At 36.4% G+C, this 20,166-nt stretch overlaps 1 protein-coding gene and 1 non-coding gene across 2 annotated transcripts in view; one reads left to right on the forward strand and one right to left on the reverse strand.

Moving 5' to 3' along the window:
* The window catches only part of AHR (aryl hydrocarbon receptor), a 52,817-nt gene extending 35,394 nt beyond the window's left edge, over positions 1-17,423 (forward strand). Inside the window, exons 4-11 of the mRNA XM_040260614.1 lie at positions 220-309; positions 3,016-3,139; positions 4,069-4,199; positions 6,034-6,236; positions 6,919-7,028; positions 7,810-7,951; positions 10,911-12,156; positions 14,961-17,423. Of these exons, the coding sequence (XP_040116548.1) occupies positions 220-309; positions 3,016-3,139; positions 4,069-4,199; positions 6,034-6,236; positions 6,919-7,028; positions 7,810-7,951; positions 10,911-12,156; positions 14,961-15,095 (2,181 nt within the window). The 3' untranslated portion in view covers positions 15,096-17,423. The remainder of the gene's footprint in view (positions 1-219; positions 310-3,015; positions 3,140-4,068; positions 4,200-6,033; positions 6,237-6,918; positions 7,029-7,809; positions 7,952-10,910; positions 12,157-14,960) is intronic.
* On the reverse strand, positions 5,939-6,008 carry LOC120878334. The gene has a single exon (XR_005724535.1). It is a non-coding gene; the product is annotated as a small nucleolar RNA SNORD31 (small nucleolar RNA).
* Positions 17,424-20,166: the final 2,743 nt, after the last annotated feature.

Below are 20,166 nucleotides of genomic sequence, written 5' to 3' on the forward strand. Positions count from 1 at the left end.
GAGTATTCAGTAAGCTCTAAGATTTTCTTTGGCCAAATCAAAAGAATGGATTCTTTTCACCACTAGGGGTGTGGTGTGTCTGCATTTCTGGGATGTAATCATTTTAATGATTTAAGAGATTTTTCATCAGTAAAAGTAATAACCTTAATTGAAGTCAATACTTAACGGATGATAATATTGTTAGTCACATTACTAATTTTCTAACTTTTCTCGTTGTAGGCACTAAATGGCTTTGTACTGGTTGTCACTACAGATGCTTTGGTTTTCTATGCTTCTTCTACCATACAGGATTACCTGGGGTTTCAGCAGGTAAATATAGTTTCCTTAGGTCATTAAAAAATTCTTTTTTGAAAATTAACTTACTGCTTTTTATTTATCTTATACTTTAGGGACACAAGTGATAATTTTTAGATTGAAATATAATTGAAATACATATGTTATAGAATAAAAAAGTATATGTTTGCAGCTAATATATTTTTATGCTTATAATATTTTACTGCATTATAATTTCCTTAAAGGTACATGTGATTCATGGGTTTTGTGTTTCCTTTTTCATTTATAAGGAATTCTTATGTATAAGAAAGAGCAGATAGGGTTTGGATGGGGGCAAACAGGAGAATATTTGCCATCAAATTAGTTATGGAAATTGGAGGGCAAGTGGTAACTATGAAATGAATGAGGTGATATGTAAAGTTACAAGCAAAATACTGTGGCTTATCCCTTTAATTCCTACTTGTGTGGATTATAAAAGTTTTCCTGAAGGAAATGGTATTTAATCTGAAGAGATTGTGGGGTCCAGATGAGTGGACAGTTGTGGAGGGAATGCAGAGAAGAAAAGCTAGCCATACTGTAGGCAGTAGGCTGGAAGGCCTTGAAGGAGGTAAGTGTGTCTGGTTTAATGTTACTATGTATATGGTGAATATGGATTCTTAAGGTGTTCTGTGTATTTGAGGGGCGAAAACATCCAATATGATTTGGGAACAGTTTGTAAGTACACTTGAATGCTCGCTACTGTTACATATCAGTAGTTCTTAATTTCTAATGTTCTTAAGAATCACCGAAGAACTTGATAAAACGTCATTAAATTGATGAGCGTCAGTCCCATATAATCTGATTCAGTATGTCATGGTGGAGCCCATGTATTTTATTTCTAACAGGCTCAACAGGTGATGCCAAGACTGATGTCGAATAACACTGTCTGCACTGTTATATGGCCTGAAGTTTAAATTATGTCATACACACTATAGAAGCCACTAAATACTTTTGTTGAAGGGAATGCATGCGCTCCAATCTATATTTCATAAGATAACTCTGGCAGTTGTGTAATGAATGGCATAGAGATGACTTCATGTTAGAAGAAAAGGTTCATAGGAAGGTTCAAGTCCGGATAGCTAAAGTGGTGGAATCTGGCTCCTGACACCAAACCTAAGTATTTTTGAATTTTAAAGGAAATGTATTAATGTCAATGGAAAAACCTGTTAGAAACTTCATTACATAACTAGCTTAATTATTATTTGATTGATTCATAACAATTAAGAAATAAAAAGCTTAGCTATTTCCCTGTTTTTTTTTCTTCATATCCATACCTAACCTGGATATTCTTTAAGAAAACATTTATATCTAACATTGATGGTGGTTTATGGCACCATTTCTAAAACTTCAGGTCATGACTCATGAGTGGGTGATGAAATTGATATAGAGGATCACCAGTCATTCTTTTTAGCTGCTTAAAATAAAATAGGAAACACAATATTGTCACACATAAAAGCTCTCTGTGGAACTTTTTTCCATGTCTATATGCACACACAAACACACACAATGGATGGAAAATATTTCTTGCTGTGAGTTGCAATAAAAAAGTTAGAACACTAAGGGTGGAAAGGCTAAGGTCTCAGCACTGTGGTAAATGCTGAGAAGCAAGAGGTGGAGGAAAGACTCTGACCTTTGTCAAGGCAATATCCCTTAATCTTAGGGAATCTACTAGAAGTCAAAATTTCATGTCAGGAAAATTGTTAGAGAGCAGTGAAGGAAATATGTAATACTTTAAGCTGAGAGAAGTCAAATTTAACTGAATGTTCAGACAAGTTTTGTCAAAGGAAGATTTTAAAAAAAATTTTCATTGGTAGAAAATTGTCCTACAATGTTGTGTGGTTTCTGCTGTACAGAAAGGCAAATCAGTCATAATTATATATATATGTACCCCCTTCCTGTTAAGCCTCCCTCCCCTCTCCCCAGCGCCAGGCTGGGCTCCCTGTGGTATGTAGCAACTTCCCACTGTCGGTTCTGCACATGGTAGCATATGTGTGCCAGTGCTCTTCTCTCAGTTCATCCCTTCCGCACCTTCCCCTGCTGTGTCCACAAGTTCATTCTCTACTGGGTTCATCAGTACTGTTTTTTTAGATTCCATATATATGTGTTAATATATGATACTTGTGTTTCTCTTTCTGACTTCACTCTGTATAAGAGGCTCTATTTTAAAAGATCAATAAATAAAAATCAGCAGAACCTAATGTGTTGCAGTTAAGGAACAGGAACGTGACTGTTTGACTAAAAAGTGGTTCACATAGGGAAGTGATGGCAAATAACCTTTGACTTGTCAGCTGTAGTTCTTGTGTCTTTCTAGCTTTTCTTGTCTTGAATTCCAGGAGAGCTTTGCAATTGTTTGATTTGCATACATCACCACTAAAAAGCACCCTGTAATCTAGCAACTGGTTTTGAAATTAATAAGCCACATTTTAAAAAATCAGTGTATGCGTGCTCCGTCACTCAGTCACATCCGACTGCAACCCCATGGACCGTAGCCCGCTAGGCTCCTCTGTCCTTGGGATTCTCCAGGCAAGAATAGTGGGGTGGGTTGCCGTTTCCTCCTCCAGAGGATCTTCCTAATCCAGGGATTGAACCCACACCTCCTGTGTCTCCTGCACTGGTAGGCAGATTCTTTACCACTGAGCCACCAAGGAAGTTCTTTTAAAAATCAGCACTACTTATTAATTTCTTTGTTTCTTTTTTCTTTAGTCTGATGTCATCCATCAGAGTGTGTATGAGCTGATCCATACCGAAGACCGAGCTGAATTTCAGCGCCAGCTGCACTGGGCATTAAATCCTCAACAGGGTCCAGACTCTGGACAAAAAATTGATGGTAAGAATGTTTACCAAAAGGTAGTGTTGGGAATTGAATTCTCTGAAAGGAGGCAGAGAATCTTTAGGGGCATGGAACTCCACAGTGAAGATGAGGAAGAAGGGGAAAGACAGGAATCTCTAGCCGTGGGCCAGAACCAGGTCACAAGAAGCCTGATGACCTAAGGAGGACCTCGAGAGATGACAGCCATTGATGAATTCCAAGTGATAAAGTATAGCCATATACTCAGTAATATAGTGTATAAAAATAATTCTTACACTATTGTGAAAGAGGAGATGGAATGTATAAGGTTAATTCTGGAGTGTGTATATATTGTTCTGTGTTTAAAATGCACCAAATATAAAAGCAAACTGGCAGATGGAAGAATTAAAAAATACTTTTTTCAACAAAAGCAGTGTCTTTGTACATATGTAAAAATGTTAAAAAGGAGAAAAAAGGTGTTAGAAAATATAGAAATTGTTGACAGTGATAGCTCAGTAGAAATAAAAACAGCTGAATAGGTAAAGTTCTATGTAGTAAAAGTATTATTCAGTAAGTTTTAATTTCTTTTCACTAGCTCCTCTTCTGAAAGTGATTTTTTTTTTTTATAATCAGAATATAGCTTTGGTTTAGAAATGAACACAAATTTCAGCTATTCAGACACTTGTGCTGTGCTGTGCTAAGTTGCTCAGTTGTGTCTGACTCTTTGTGACCCCATGGACTGTAGCCTGCCTGGCTCATCTGTCCATGGGATTCTCCAGGCAAGAACACTGAAGTGGGTTGCCATGCCCTCCCTCAGGGAATCTTCCCAACCCAGGGACCGAACCCGTGTCTCTTATGTCTCTTGCACTGGCAGGTGGGTTCTTTAGCACTAGGACCACCTGAGAAGCCCAAACACTTAATTTTTAGCAAAACGGAAAGTAACTTTGTGTTGCTGTTTATTTCTATAGAAGCTAATGGACTCTCCCAGCCAGCCGTGTATTATAACCGAGACCAGATTCCTCCAGAGAACTCTTCGTTTATGGAGAGGTGCTTTGTCTGCCGACTCAGGTGTCTGCTAGATAATTCATCTGGTTTTCTGGTAAGGTGTAGCATCTTGTACTGGCATTTACTATGAAGTTGTAGAAAATTAAAAAGAAAAGTGAAACAAATCTGAATGTATTTGAGTTTGGGTTATAAAAATCTACTTAATTAAATAGGTTTATAAAGGAAAGTAACTTTTTAAAAGTCTTTTTAGATTTTTGAAAATATCTTCCGTAACTCAGAGCCTCTATCCTTTAGGATGCAGTATAACAAAAGACTGAATGGAATAACATTGACCATTGTATTTTGTCCTTCTTTTGGACTTTGTAGGTATAAGATAATTATGTAGCGCTTTTTTGTTGGCACACTGCTTATTATCTTCTTTGGGTTTAACGCCTGCTAGATGGAAAAATTATCACGGCATTTTCCATATGGCTAGAATAACTGCCATGTAGAAAAATGGTTGCATATTCATCACTGCAAGATCCTCATCTGGTATGAGACACTCTTGTGTAGTGTGAACTCTCATGAGTTGGAGTGAATTCCATCACAACATCCTGTGTGAATTCCCAGGATGACCAGCAAACGGAGAACACTAGGAGTGGAAGTAGATTTTCCAGGCTCTCACTTGCATCCTTAAGACAGTGCACTCCACCAAGATCTGTTAACAAAATGACTTTAGTTGGTGTGTTTATGTCTGAATTTTGCTTACCCAGAATTAGAATTGTGCTTTGAGATAGTTTTCCTTGTACTGATGGTCAATTAGTATGTATTTCTAGATGAAATTTCTTTGTGTAATTGGGCCTTTTCTCCCTTGTACTGGTGTCATATGGACGTCAGAGTCATCCCTTGGCCTGGTCAGTACTGTTTTAAGCAACCAAATTGATCATGGTCCTGATTGTCTGTTTCCTCTGTCTTCTAAAATTATTCTTTATCCTAATAGAGGTCTGCATTCTTTATATGGTTTTAGGATTCATTTTAGTGCTTTTGAACAGCTGTGTTTTCTCTCTACAGAAAAGATTTCCTTGAGTTTTGAAATATACTCTGAACTATGGAATCTAGCCCATGTATATTTGAAAATTAATGTGTACTTGCTGACTTTGTCACAGTTCATTTGTTCAGGAAATAGATTTTGAGCATGCACTGTGCACGGACCTATGCTAGACATAGATGCTAGGGCAGCTGCCAGCTCAGAAAACTATGCAGGTCTTCCTAGTGTGATCTGTTAAAACAAGGAGTGGGTCACTTAGCAGTCCCTTGAGGACAGTCTCATACTATCTTTTAGGATGTTTTTAATGGGCTTCCTGGGAAGAAGGGAACGACAATAGCATTTGATAGCCTCATGAACTTTTGTGGAATTATCAAAACACTGAAAATGGCCTTGATTGAGCCCTTTAAAAAGGAACCATTTTATTTATTTTTCAAAAGTGTAAAAAAACAAACTTTTATTTAAAAAGGCTTAAAATGAAGTGATTGTATGCTAATTTAACAGGTAAGTTGTATAAGGAAATTCCACTTTTTATATTCTCCAAGAGCCGGATTCCATTCTGTGTGCTTTGCTCTTTCTTCAGACCTCTTAACTTCAGACTGGAGTTGAGCAGAAATGTGGCTTACTGCTTTCCTCTGGAAAAGACTGATTGGAAACTAAGTCTCTCAACCATCCCCAGAGGACAGACATATGCTATGAAGATCTAACAGACATTTTGTAGAAGCAACCAGCCAGTCCCAAAAGCTTCCTGTTGGCTATAATGCCTACTCAGCTTCCCACTATTGTCACTTTTCACCCCAGGGCAAACTCACAGCCCAGAAAATATCTTTCTGTCATAGTGATCAGACTGGGGTGGTATGGAACCTATACAGCATTAATCTTAATGAACTTTTTATTTCTTAAGGCAATGAATTTCCAAGGGAGACTGAAATATCTTCATGGACAGAACAAGAAAGGGAAAGATGGATCAATGCTTCCACCTCAGTTGGCTTTGTTTGCAATAGCTACTCCACTGCAGCCACCATCCATACTTGAAATTCGAACCAAAAATTTCATCTTTAGAACCAAACACAAACTCGACTTCACACCTACTGGTTGTGATGCCAAGTAAGTGAAACTTTTTTGGGTTTATTTTACCAAATGTGTATTTTATAAATGTGTCTGTCTTATATATATATTTTCCATATGGTATAGTTTATAACTTTGTTTATTATCATACTAGGTAGTATTAGTTCATAGTTTGTAGCATAGCCTTTTAAAATAATTTCATCACATTCACAGATCATTTATTTTATATCTTACAGTATTGCCACAATTTCTGTATTATAGATGATGTGTTTATATTAATAAGATTCAGTATCCATTTATTGCTGGCTTGTTTTACATTGTACGAAGTTTGACTTTTTGCCCTGAAAGTTCAGTAACCAAAGTATGTTACTGCTTTTCTCCTTCCTACTATGGGAATGCATACAGGTTTGAGAAACCCTGCCCCTCCAAATGGAGTAAAAGTATTCTAAAATATAATTAAAGATTTTTTATTTCATCTATATAAGCTATTCTGTTAGACTCATCTTTAGTGATTATTCTCCTGAATGAAGACCATGAAAATTATCTAAAACTGAAATTTGCAGACATATACAAAAGAGAGCAATCATAGAAATGTGTTCGTTTCTACCTGCTAGTGTGAAATTCTAAGTGTCAACATAGTGCAGAAAATAACTAAATAATTTATGTAGGTGACTTCATTTGTGTTAAATTTTAATTTTGTTGTTATTTTCCCTTTAACCAGAGGAAAGCTTGTTTTAGGCTACACTGAATCAGAGCTGTGCATGAGAGGATCAGGATACCAGTTTGTTCATGCTGCTGATATGCTCTATTGTGCTGAGTACCACATCCGAAGTAAGTTGTAGTTTCTTATGAACTTGACTGAGAAAATACCTTATATTCTAGGACATGTTTCAGATTATTACTGATGTAAAAGTATTTAAGGAAACTATCTGGATTAGCTTCTACTCAGTATCACACAACTGTGAGTCCCTGGAGTTACACTTTTAATTCATTAGCTGCCACACAGGAATGGAGTAGCTTAATGACTCTGAAAATGGCCATTTTGTCTCATCAATTTATTTCATAACTTTGTTAATATAGTGAAAGTGTTGCTCAGTTGTGTCTGCCTCTTTGCAACCCCACAGACTATAGCCCACCAGGCTCCTTCCTCTTCATGGACTTTTCCAGGCAAGAGTACTGGAGTGGGTTGCCATTCCCTTCTCCAGGGGGTCTTCCCGACCCAGAGATTGAACCTGCATCTCTTGCGTTGCAGGCCGATTCTTTACCATCTGAGCCACCATGGAAGCCCAGATTATACTTTAAAATTATAGAGTAAAATATTAGACTGTAGGACATGTTCCCTTTTAAAAATGAAAACAATTTCCCCCCCAAACTATACTCCCTATAGTTTCACATATTACTTGAATTGTCTGACTTAACCTATCCTTGAATCATTTAAATAATAAATTTAGTCTGAAATAGGAAAAAACAGCAATGCTGAAGAACTGTCTTGATGCATTTTAATATACATCTTTGGTGATACGTGAATTACATCCAGAAAATATTAGAGATTTTCTTTACTGTGTTGATTTTAGATTTGCTAATTTAATTTTGTTTTGTTTGTTTGTTTTAGTGATTAAGACTGGAGAGAGTGGCATGATAGTGTTCAGGCTTCTTACAAAAGACAATCGATGGACTTGGGTGCAGTCAAATGCACGCTTAGTTTATAAAAATGGAAGACCAGATTATATCATTGCAACTCAGAGACCTCTAACGTAAGCACAAAGACCTAGAATGTTTCATGTTTTTTTTTATTTTTTTATTTTTAACACTTTGGTTTAGAAATCCTCTTACATGAAAACCTTAAAGTAAATTCAAGGAGAATTTACACTGGAAATAAACACTGAAAAGGTAATATGTGTAGAGAGAAGCCTAGGTAAGTTAAAGACACTGAGAAATCAGAGTTAACCAACTTTCTTGAACAACTATGGATGTAGAGCTATTGAAGAGAATAATTAACAAAAACTCCAAGCGTTCATCCTGGGTATCTAAAAGTAAGGTGAAAAGCCAGGGCCTTCTGTTAAAATAAAAATATAATAGTGCTTTATTTAGCACGTGTTTGCTAATAAGCAGGCAGTGATTCTTAAGTTTCTCATATGTTCTAGAAGTGGGTATGTTGTCAAATATTCACATTGCACACATTTTCTCTACTCTGGAGAATTGATTTGTGTATGTGGCTTTGAGGGTCAGGATCACAATCGGTCTTTTTCCCTTATATGGACATTTAGTCGACTAGTAACATTTATTTAAAAGATGATTTTTTTTAAAAGACCACCTTTTCCTCACTGCACTACATTTCAATCAGAGGATTGTATCTGTGATTCTGCTTCTCAGTTCCACTGGTCAAGTTGTCTGTTTTTATTCCAAAGCACATTGTCTTAACTATTCTGTATCTTGATATGCCTTGATATCTTTATACCCACCATCTTGTTTGGTCAGAATTTTTGTTCTCCTTGGATAGAGTCTTGGCCTCTTCTTTACCCTTTATATTTCCATATATATTTAGAAATCAGTTGCCAATTCCTATGGGAAAATCTGTTGAGATTTTTAATGGGACTATATTGAAATTATAGTTCCTTTTGGAAAAATTAACATCTCTATATTGAATCTTGCAACCCATGAATGTGGTGGTCCATGTGTATGTACCCATGTTTTTATCTTAATAATGGGCTGTATTGTTCTTGCTGCTACTGCTAAGTCGCTTCAGTCGTGTCCGACTCTGTGCGATCCCATGGATGGCAGCCCACCAGGCTTCCCTGTCCCTGGGATTCTCCAGGCAAGAACACTGGAGTGGGTTGCCATTTCCTTCTCCAGTGCATGAAAGTGAAAAGTAAAAGTGAAGTCGCTCAGTCGTGTCCGACTCTTAGCGACCCCATGGACTACGGCCCACCAGGCTCCTCCGTCCATGGGATTTTCCAGGCAAAAGTGCTGGAGTGGGGTGCCATTGCTTACCTGAGTCTTATACATATTTTAATTTTATTGCTAGATATGTTCTATGATGTTGTTTTAAATGGTGTGCATATATATTATATATAATTTTAATATATAGAAATAGTTGAGTTTTTAATATTGGTGTTTTATATCTAGTGACCTTACTTCAACTCACTTATTAATTCTAATAAGGTGTCTGTAGACTTTAAGGTTTTCTTATATGTCCTATGTTGTTTGCAAATAATTTTTTTCTTTTAACCTTTAGGCTTAGTTTTGTTCTTTTTTTTAAGTTCTTCCATTGTACTGGCTAGGCCCTCAGTAGAATGCAATGGAAATAATGGTAATTCATTTTGGTCTTATTCCCAACTTTAAGGGAGAAAGACTTCAAATGCTTGATCATTTCATATGATAGTTGTAAGTAGTCTTTTGTTATTTTTGTAAATACTGGGTTTATTGTTTCAGGTTTAAAAGCATCCCTTTCTTCCGTTTACCAGGAGGATATCATCATCATGAGTGGTTGTTGAATTTTTACACCAAATTCTTACTTCACATTCATCAACATCATGATTTTTCTCCTTTATGCTCTTATTTTCTTTCTGTTCTATAAGTTCTGTACTCATATAATTTTAAGAAATATTTTCTGGTATTAGGAATTTGTGCCCTGTCTTCATCACTATTCCTAGAAGGCCGTTAATTTTATTATCCTTCTCAAGGAGTCAGCTTTTGTTTTATTGATTTTTTTCCTGTTATACATTTGTTACCCAGTTATGTCTGTTCATTATTATTTCCTTCCTTCTACTCTTCTTAGGTATAATTTGAATTTCTTTCCACCTTTTTCTTTTTTAATGTATTTGGTTAAGGTATTAGTTTTTCTTTAAGTATGATTTTAACTACAGTCCTTTGTCTTTATCATTCAGTTGAAAATATGTGCTAGTATTTATTTTGACTTGTTTATTCAGGAATTATTTAGAAACATAGTGTTATGTACTGTTCAATACTAGGGGATTTTCTAGTTGTCTTTTTGTTACTTGACTTTAATTCCACTGAGGTTAGACAATAGCCTGAAGAAATTCAGTCCTTTGAAATTTGTTGTGGCTTATTTTATAATCTAGTGTATGGTCAGTGTTGATAAAATATCCTACATACTCTTGTCAAGACTACACGTTCTTTTGTATGTATAGTATTCTTTACATATCAGTGGTCTGGTTTGTTTTGTTCATGTTTTTATACATTTGCTATTTTTGTTTGCTTGTTCTATTAGTTATAAAGAGGTTGTTAGACCTATTTGGAGCTCTTTACCTAATACCAGCATTAAATTTTACACATATACACACTACATAGTATATATGAAACTATGACATTTATTCCATGCCTTAACCTATGAATTCTTTTCCCATGCAAAAAATTTTCATTTTGATATGTCAATCTTCCTTTAGAGCTTTATATTTCAGCATGCCTCACTTATATATTTGGATCTGTATTCCATTCAGAATTTTTTTTCTCAGGTAGGGATGGAATCTGAGAGTGAAATTAAATTTTTGGACAAATTCTATCTAAATTTCTATAAACAGTTTTAAGTACTTGTCATCAGAAAGATTTCTCTCAAATTTATGTTCACCTCTAGCAAATTTAACTACTGCGTATTGTGTGTGCTAGTTTTTCTTTTTTAAAATTTCTTATTTTGGAAATGTTTAGGATACAGCTTTTTCTAATACATGCAAACTTTCTTGTGCCCAACTGTAGAGATGAAGAAGGAATGGAGCACTTAAACAAACGCAATATGAAGTTGCCATTTATGTTTACCACTGGAGACGCCGTTCTATATGAGATAAGCAGCCCCTTTCCTTCCATAATGGATCCCTTACCAATAAAGACTAAAAATGGTGCTGGTGGAAAAGAGTCAACCGCCACATCAACTCTAAGTAAGGATTCCCTCAACCCCAGTTCCCTCTTGAATGCCATAATGCAACAAGACGAGGCTATTTATCTCTATCCTGCTTCAACTAGTACACCTTTTGAAAGGAATTTTTTCAGTGACTCTCTGAATGAGTGCAGTAACTGGCAAGACAGTGTTGTACCTATGGGGAGTGACAGTATCCTGAAACATGAGCAGATCAGCCAGTCTCAGGACATGAACCCAACTCTCTCTGGAGATCATGCCGGGCTCTTTGCAGATAACAGAAACAGTGACTTGTACAGCATTATGAAACACCTAGGCATTGATTTTGAAGACATCCAACACATGCAACAGAATGAGGAATTTTTCAGAACTGACTTTTCCGGTGAAGATGACTTCAGAGATATTGACTTAACAGATGAAATTCTGACCTACGTTGAAGACTCTTTAAATAAGCCTACCTTCGGGTGTTCAGGGTACCCTCAGCAGCCATCCGTGGCTCTGAACCCTAGCTGTATGGTCCAGGAGCAGCTCCAGTTAGACCAGCAGCAGCTGCAGCCCCATCAGATGCACACAGCAGCGGAGCAGCAGCAGCAACTGTGTCAGAAAATGAAGCATATGCAAGTTAACAACATGTTTGCAAACTGGAACTCTAACCAATCTGTGCCTTTGAATTGTCCTCAGCAAGACCTCCAGCAATACAATGTCTTTGCAGACTTACCCGGGACTAGTCAAGAGTTTCCCTACAAACCTGAGCTTGATCCTATGCCTTACCCCCAGAACTTGATACCCTGTAGTCAGCCTGGGTTGCCACCACAACCTCAGGGTACACAGTTAGACTTTCCCATGGGCAATTTTGAACCAGCCCCGTACCCTACTACTGCTTCTAATTTAGAAGATTTTGTCTCGTGTTTACAAGTTCCTGAAAACCAACAGCATGGACTCAATCCACAGTCGGCCATGGTAGCTCCTCAGACGTGTTACGCTGGGGCTGTTTCAATGTACCAGTGCCAGCCAGACCCTCAGCACAGCCAGCTGGCTCAGATGCCATACAACCCAACCACGCCAGGCTCACAGGCATTTGAAAACAAGGTAAGGGTATTCTCAAACTGAGTAAGTCCTTTCAAATGCCTCTTCATAGATTCGAAACAGATGCAAATTATGGGTTTTGTCAGTGACTGATTTTAACATTTTATCTGTAGCATGTATGGGAGAACATTTCTAATTTTATTTGTGACTATTTTGTATAAGCTGGTACCTTTACGTTACTAATACAAGTATATCATATGTAAAAGAAATCAAGGACGAAAGCAGTATGAATGCATCCATAAGTTAAAAGTAAAATTAGTTAAAAGTACACTGTTTAGAATAATGTTGATTTTTTTAAAATCTGACCTTTTAAACATGCTGACTTAGAAAGCTTTAAGGTTTTAAAAATAGTTTTTTCAAAGCTCTTTTTTTTTTTTCCTGACATAGTTGATTTACATTTTCAGGTATATAGCACGGTGACTCAGTATTTTTATATATTATACTCATTATTATTAAATGTTGACTCTCTTCCTGTTGAAATTGGGTTCAAACCAGTATCGATGTGCTTTCTTCAAAAACTTTTGTCCTAAGTGATCTCTGTTGAAAGTCCTAGGCTCCTTGGTGTTCTATTTTCATTTTATCCTTCAAGGTAAAATAGTTTTTTCCCTGGTATCTGAAGAAAAATAAGAAAGGTAACTTATCTGGCTTTCTATCACGAGACTCAAGCTGGATGTTTTTAAATGTGTCATTCAGACCTTCTACCAACATGGTAACTTAAAGTGCTTCCTAATGATCGCTGCTCTTTGTGACTGCCCAGGAATCTCTTATGCTTGCCTTTATGCTTTTCCATTAGAAAATACTGAGTTCATGTTGTGTATTTTAGTTGTGAAACAAATCCCAATAAGACTGTAATAATAGTCTATAAATGTCATTTGCAGCTTTCTCATTAATTGGTTTTTCCTGATCTTTTTTATACACTTGGCTTGTTTGATTACATATGAGTTTTTCCCTAGAAAAAGACTGTGAAAAAATTTCTTATCCTCATTCCTGACATTGTTCAGTTATATTAAAATTTAACAATGAGTTAGTCTATCTCACAACATTGCTGCAGAATAAGCACAGGTAGGTAACTTGTAAACTGTAGAGAAGTGAATTATGCAAAATTATATTCTGAAGAGGGCCTACATTAGCACCAGCTCCTTACAGTGTTTTCTTTCCCACTGTTTTGTGTTACTTCCTTATGAATAGTAAGAATTCTGGACCTATATATTCCCCCAAGGAGTTATTGGACTTCCCTGGTGGCTCAGACAGTAAAGAATCCGCCTGCAATGCAGCAGACCTGGGTTCGATCCCTGGGTTGGGAAGATCTCCTGGAGAAGGGAATGGCTAGCTACTTCAGTATTCTGGCCTGGAGAATTCCATGAACAGAGGAGCCTAGAGGTTTACAGTCCATGGGGTCGCAAAGACTTGGAAATGACTGAGCAACTTAAAAAAATAAAGTTATTAAATCTAAAAAAAATTGGAACTGCATTTGTGGCTCACATTATATTTCTGTTGACTAGCGCTGCTCTAGACAGTCTTTTTTCGGGTGGCACAAGTGGTAAAGAACCTGCCTGCCAATGAAGGAGACATAAGAGACACAGGTTCAGTCCCTGGGTTGGGAATATACCCTGAAGGAAGAAATGGCAGCCCACTCCGGTATTCTTGCCTGGGAAATCCCATGGACAGAGGAGCCTGGCAGGCCACAGTCCATAGGATCCCAAAGGGTAGGACACGACTGAAGTGACTTAGCACACAGTCTCTTTAAAGACAGTTGCTGATGTGCACTGTACTGAGTGAGGAAAGTAATTTATCCAAAACCTACCTTTTAGTGGGCGATTATTACCTTCCCTTTGAAAACTTGACAAAGTTTAGAAGGACTGAAACCTAATGTTACATAGGCTTTAGAAAGGTAAATTTCATTTGAAGCAATTAAAGGTATGATTATAATCCATTACTTTCACTAAATTATACTAAGATTCAAAAAGTTCTGTAATCTATAAAAACCTACAGAACTATTAGGAATTATTCAGGTCAATCGCTCACTCATGTCCAACTCTTTGCAACCCCATGGACTGCAGCACGCCAGGATTCCCTGTCCATCACCAGCTAATTATTATTCCACAGAACTGTGTGTCTCAAGGTCCTCCCCTCCCTCCTTTTTTTCCAGTAGCACTTACGGAAATGAGACTAAATTTCATTGTTAAAAGGCAAGAGCAAGCATTTTACTTTGGTAATTTTTATTTCCATAATTAGGACAATAATTTTAGTAGTACTTTGAAAGCATATTAGGAATAAAATTGGTTATAGAAATCATACCCATGGCATATAGTATATAAGGCATATTAAGAAACCTCTTGCAAATCATAACTTGCCGCTTTTCAGAAAGTTCTGGGTTATCTGTAGTCCAGTGTAGTGATCTTGAATGTAGTTTATTGGTACCTAAAACTTACTGAGATACAATCTGGTCAAAGCAGACTTATGACAGAGAATAGTACCTCTGGTTCGTGACTGGTACTTTCTGATCCAGTGGGTCCTGCCCAAACCAAAGGCATTTCATTGATCAAATTGTCAATGGAGTGCCACATCTAAAGGGAGACAATGATATCACTCACCTATACTATCTAATGGAGAAACTGAGAGATTGGAAGTGCAACTAATACATGTGTTCAGTATGACTTCACTGAATGAGTTAAAACAGCAGTAAAGGAGTTTCAAGTTTAACAATAACAACTTGGAGGATAAAGATTTTAGAACTACATTTCACATATATAATGGTTTAATATATATGAAGGATCTGTTCTAATAAGTTGCGTTGCTGTTTGCAGTTTCAGAACGGAGCAATTTTAAACGAAACATATCCAGCTGAATTAAATAGCATGAGTAACACTCAGCCTGCCACACATCTTCACCCATCAGAAGCCAGAACTTACCCTGATTTGACATCCAGTGGATTCCTGTAATTCCAAGCCCACTCCTCACCTTGGTTTTTGAGTAGTTTGTCAAGCATCACAGAGTAATAAGACTGTCCTTGTTGGATGTGAGCAAGTTCACGTGGAGGCATTGATGTACATGTTATTTTTACTGTTATAAAAACATTAACATCTGGTTTGTAATAAGAGGAGTTAATCACCTATACTACCGTCATTAGAATAGTATGCTGTCACAGAGGAGTGAAATACCATCTACAGTTTACAGTATTCTGAAATAATACCACAGAATATACAGAACTTTTTCAGGGAGATATTTTGACACTTTTAAATATGAAAAATTTTTCTCTGGTGGAATTACCTCCATCAGATTAAAATCAAATACTTTGAGTTTTGAACTTGTAGATTATTAGTGTACCAAATATGAACTATTTCCTTTTACTTTTAGCTTCTGCTTTTATCTCAGAGGTTAAAACAAATGGTTTGGTGCTTGTGGAAGATAATCTCAGTATGCTCCTCCCTCCTTGGTAATGTAAGTGCCTCACACTTTTTTCTACCTATAACACTGTAGGGAGTATATTTTATGTAAAATATATATTTACATAAAATATACTTTTTCTTTTTAAAATAACATTCTGCACACAAATATTATTGGTATTTCTTAAATTCAGTCATTTTTATTAATCTAGGCATGTTTCAACTGCACTACTCACCCACTTTCTTCAGGTAAAGAGCAAATAATGGTTGAAAAGAGAAATATTTATTACTTACTCTAGTTGTTTCTAGATTTTAATGTTGCCGTGTGCCTTACGTTGAAAAATTTTGGAAGTGGAAATATCTTCCTAAATTTTTTTTTAGTTATTGTAAGAGAGCAGCACTAAAATTTCAAGAGTTTTCAGAAGTAAGAGATATATCACCATTTAGCTTTACTAAAATCTCCACCTTAATAGTTGAATGTTGCGCTGTAAAGAATCTGCTGTTAAATGCAACTCTGAGTATTAACTTAAAATGAAGAGAAGCAGCTTTATTTTTAGCTCTTTAATAAGTACAGCACCCATTTCAATATGTATAAATTCTTTAAAAACTGTTTTAGACCTGTAATCCTTTAAAATGTAATATGTTGACTTTATAAATTTCACTTCTTAGTACAGTGGAAACTGTTTTTCTCATATTTGAGGAGTGTTAAGATTAAATATAGCAATGTTTGGTGCAAAGTATTGGTATAAGTGAAAAAATGGTGCATTGTATAGTTTATAATGAACAACGATATTTGTAAAATGTTTTCAGTCTTTCATTTAAAAATAGTGCATACCTTATATATGCACATAAATAACTTGTTTGGGTCTTAACATATTTTATCACTGTGTCTTTTTAAGTAAGCAATTAATCAGACCACTAATAACTTTACCATCCTTGGGTGACTTAAAAGTGCCACCATCTGACTTTGTTTTACTTAAATAGGACAGCTGAAAGGCATAGACATGTTTTGCATGTATTATATAAAAACACAGTGAAATCCCAAACTGAAATATAGTATTAAAATACTATACTTTTCTTTTTTTAGTAAATCAATGTATATAAAAGTGACTTTAGACACAATAGCTAAGTCAGTTTTATGCATTTTCCAACAGAATTTTGAACCTGGACAATGAATTCAAGTGTTGAAAAAAATAAATTTGTCTAAAACATTTCATAATTTGTTTGTAGCAGGAGGAATCACTAAAGATTTAGACCAGATTAATATTCCACTTTTACATTGAAACCTTTCATGAAAAGTCTTCATCTAAATAATTTTTTGTTAGTCTCTTCCACATGTTACTGGATGAACTGTTTAGTGGGGGAAAGACAGGCTTCTAAACTGTATGTGAATATGTTGACGATCAAGTATACACTTAAAAAACTTAAAGCAATATTGTATATTTTTATCTATATAAAGTAACTAAAATTTACCTAATAATAAAATCACATTAAACCCAATACACCTTTGTCTGTATTGTTAAGTCCCAAAGGAAGAATCTTTGTGTAATGCTATGTCGAGGGATTTATTTTTCGATGACGTGCACTTCTAAGGATGTGGCTGTTCCTACTCTGATCTTCTTCCTATGCCAGGTTGTTCCTCCAGTACCTGAAGACTTACCAGTGCTCCAGTGTATTACACATAGCTTTTAATCATTACTCTGCACAATCTAGTGTTTTTCAGTATTACTAAATTTTAGGTAAATGTTTTCAAGGGTGTTTTCTCCTTCCAGATGTTACTGCTTACATATGCCATGCATACATTTTTGTTTAAAATATGATTTATAATATCCTTATCAAAAAATTGTATACAATAATTTATGGTAATAAAATAATCACCAAGTATGAATAGTATGTTTTAACGCAAATTATTTTTGGTCCACATAAAGGAAATGAGCACTTATAGTATAGTATTATAATTATGTCAGATGAAGGCAATCTATAATATTTAAGGATAGGTTATGTCAGTAATTCCTAAACTTATGAAGTTCTGCTCCCCTGGATATTTTGGGCTTTACTGGAATATAAAAAAAGACTTCAAGGAAACTCATAGATTAAAATGCTTCTGCAATGGACTGTTCTTTTAAACCTTGCACAATCGGTGTTATAGTTTAGTGGTGGTAGTATTCCTTCCATTTTAATAGTATTTTAAGAATATTTATGAAAAAAAATTTAAACAACCCATGTTCTATTTTGTGCTTAGATAAGAAAAGTTATTGCCCGAACTTATGTCTCTATCAAATATAAATGGCATGTTAAGCCTTTGGTATTACATTCATAACTATTAAACACTCACCTTGAATTCTGCAGTTGGCATTATTTGAAGAAAAATTCCTGAGAAAAAGCTTTCATTCTCAGTAACAATTGTTTACATTAATTTTACACTTATTCTTAATCATAACAACTTGATACTAACATAGCAAATACGCATTACACCTGAGTCTGAACATTTGAGAAAGACTAACACTGTCTTTTGTCTGAAAAATGCATAATATATTCAGTTTCAAATATTTGATCTCAAAGAACCAAGAAAAAAATCCAGATAATCATATTCCTGATGCCTGCTTTCATTTAGTCAATTGGTTTCCTTTAGCATGAATGACTTCAACTTGCCCCGCTGTTATCATGCCTATCAGACACTGACCAGGGATGTTATTAGCTACTCACCAGACTAAGGAATATTGCTCTAAGTTTTTTCCCAACATCTCCAGAGGACCATGCTTCCAATTCCACTAATACAACTGAAACTATCAAAACCCCACAGCACATCCTAAGTGACTATGTACTTTGACCCAGCAGTACCATTGGCCTCTGCTCTTAAGCCAACCTCCAATGAGGAAGAAGAAGAAGATCCCTTGCCTTCAAGATGAAACACCCTTCCTAACCCCAGCTTCCCACTCTATCCCTCCCCTCAACCCTCACCCACTCCCTTGGGAATGACAAGTCTATTCTCTTATGTCCATGAGGAGGGTTAGCAGATGTAAGCTATTATATATGGAATGGATAAACAAGGTCCTACTGTATAGCACAGAGAACTATCAGTTCAGTTCAGTTCAGTCGCTCAGTCGTGTCCGACTTTGCAATCCCATGAATTGCAGCATGCCAGGCCTCCCTGTCCATCACCAACTCCCGGAGTTCACTCAAACACGTCCATTGAGTCCGTGATGCCACCCAGCCATCTCATCCTCTGTCTTCCCCTTCTCCTCCTGCCCCCAATCCCTCCCAGCATCAGAGTCTTTTCCAATGAGTCAACTCTTTGCATGAGGTGGCCAGAGTACTGGAGCTTCAGCTTTAGCATCATTCCCTCCAAAGAACACCGACGGCTGATCTCCTTCAGAATGGACTGGTTGGATCTCCTTGCAGTCCAAGGGACTAGAGATCTCTTCAAGAAAATTAGAGATACCAAGGGAACATTTCATGCAAAGATGGGCTCAATAAAGGACAGAAATGGGATGGACCTAACAGAAGCAGAAGATATTAAGAAGAGGTGGCAAGAATACACAGAAGAACTGTACAAAAAAGATCTTCATGACCAAGTTAATCACGATGGTGTGATCACTCACCTAGAGCCAGACATCCTGGAATGTGAAGTCAAGTGGGCCTTAGAAAGCATCACTATGAACAAAGCTAGTGGAGGTGATGGAATGCCAGTTGAGCTATTTCAAATCCTGAAAGATGATACTGTGAAAGTGCTGCACTCAATATGCCAGCACATTTGGAAAACTCAGCAGTGGCCACAGGACTGGAAAAGGTCAGTTTTCATTCCAATTCCAAAGAAAGGCAATGCCAAAGAATGCTCAAACTGCCGCACAATTGCACTCATTTCACATGCTAGTAAAGTAATGCTCAAAATTCTCCAAGCCAGGCTTCAGCAATATGTGAACCATGAACTTCCAGATGTTCAAGCTGGTTTTAGAAAAGACAGAGGAACCAGAGATCAAATTGCTAACATCTGCTGGATTGTCAAAAAAGCAAGAGAGTTCCTGAAAAACATCTATTTCTATTTTATTGACTATGCTAAAGCCTTTGACTGTGTGGATCACAATAAACTATGGAAAATTCTTCAAGAGATGGGAATACCAGACCACCTGACCTGCCTCTTGAGAAACCTATATGCAGGTCAGGAAGCAACAGTTAGAACTGGACATGGAACAACAGAGAACTATATTCAGTATGATAAACTATAATGGAAAAGATTATTTTAAAAATGTATGTATATGTACAATGGAATCACTTTGTACAACAGAAATTAACATTGTAAACCACTGTATTTTCCTCTTCCAGAATCTTTTCTCTCTCCTATAAGCTTACCTGTGCACAGGTCATCCTCTATCCTGGAAAAAATGTTACTTAATTCTGCATCCCTTTCCTTATCACTTCTTTGCCTCCTTTCTCTAAAACAGTGTTGAGCTCCTGAAATCTTGTTTTCCTCCCATTACGTTGCTCTGTTGAAGTTCACTTAACTTCCTTCTTACCACAGGCTGGCTCTCTGTGGCCCTGCAGCCAAATATATTGTAGCCTCAATGAATTTCTTTCCTCCAGTTGCTTCTGTGGTATTAGTTGCCCTGCATCCGATTATTCCTTCAAT

Source organism: Oryx dammah, unplaced genomic scaffold (assembly GCF_014754425.2).
Source record: "Oryx dammah isolate SB20612 unplaced genomic scaffold, SCBI_Odam_1.1 HiC_scaffold_18, whole genome shotgun sequence".
NCBI lineage: Eukaryota > Metazoa > Chordata > Mammalia > Artiodactyla > Bovidae > Oryx > Oryx dammah.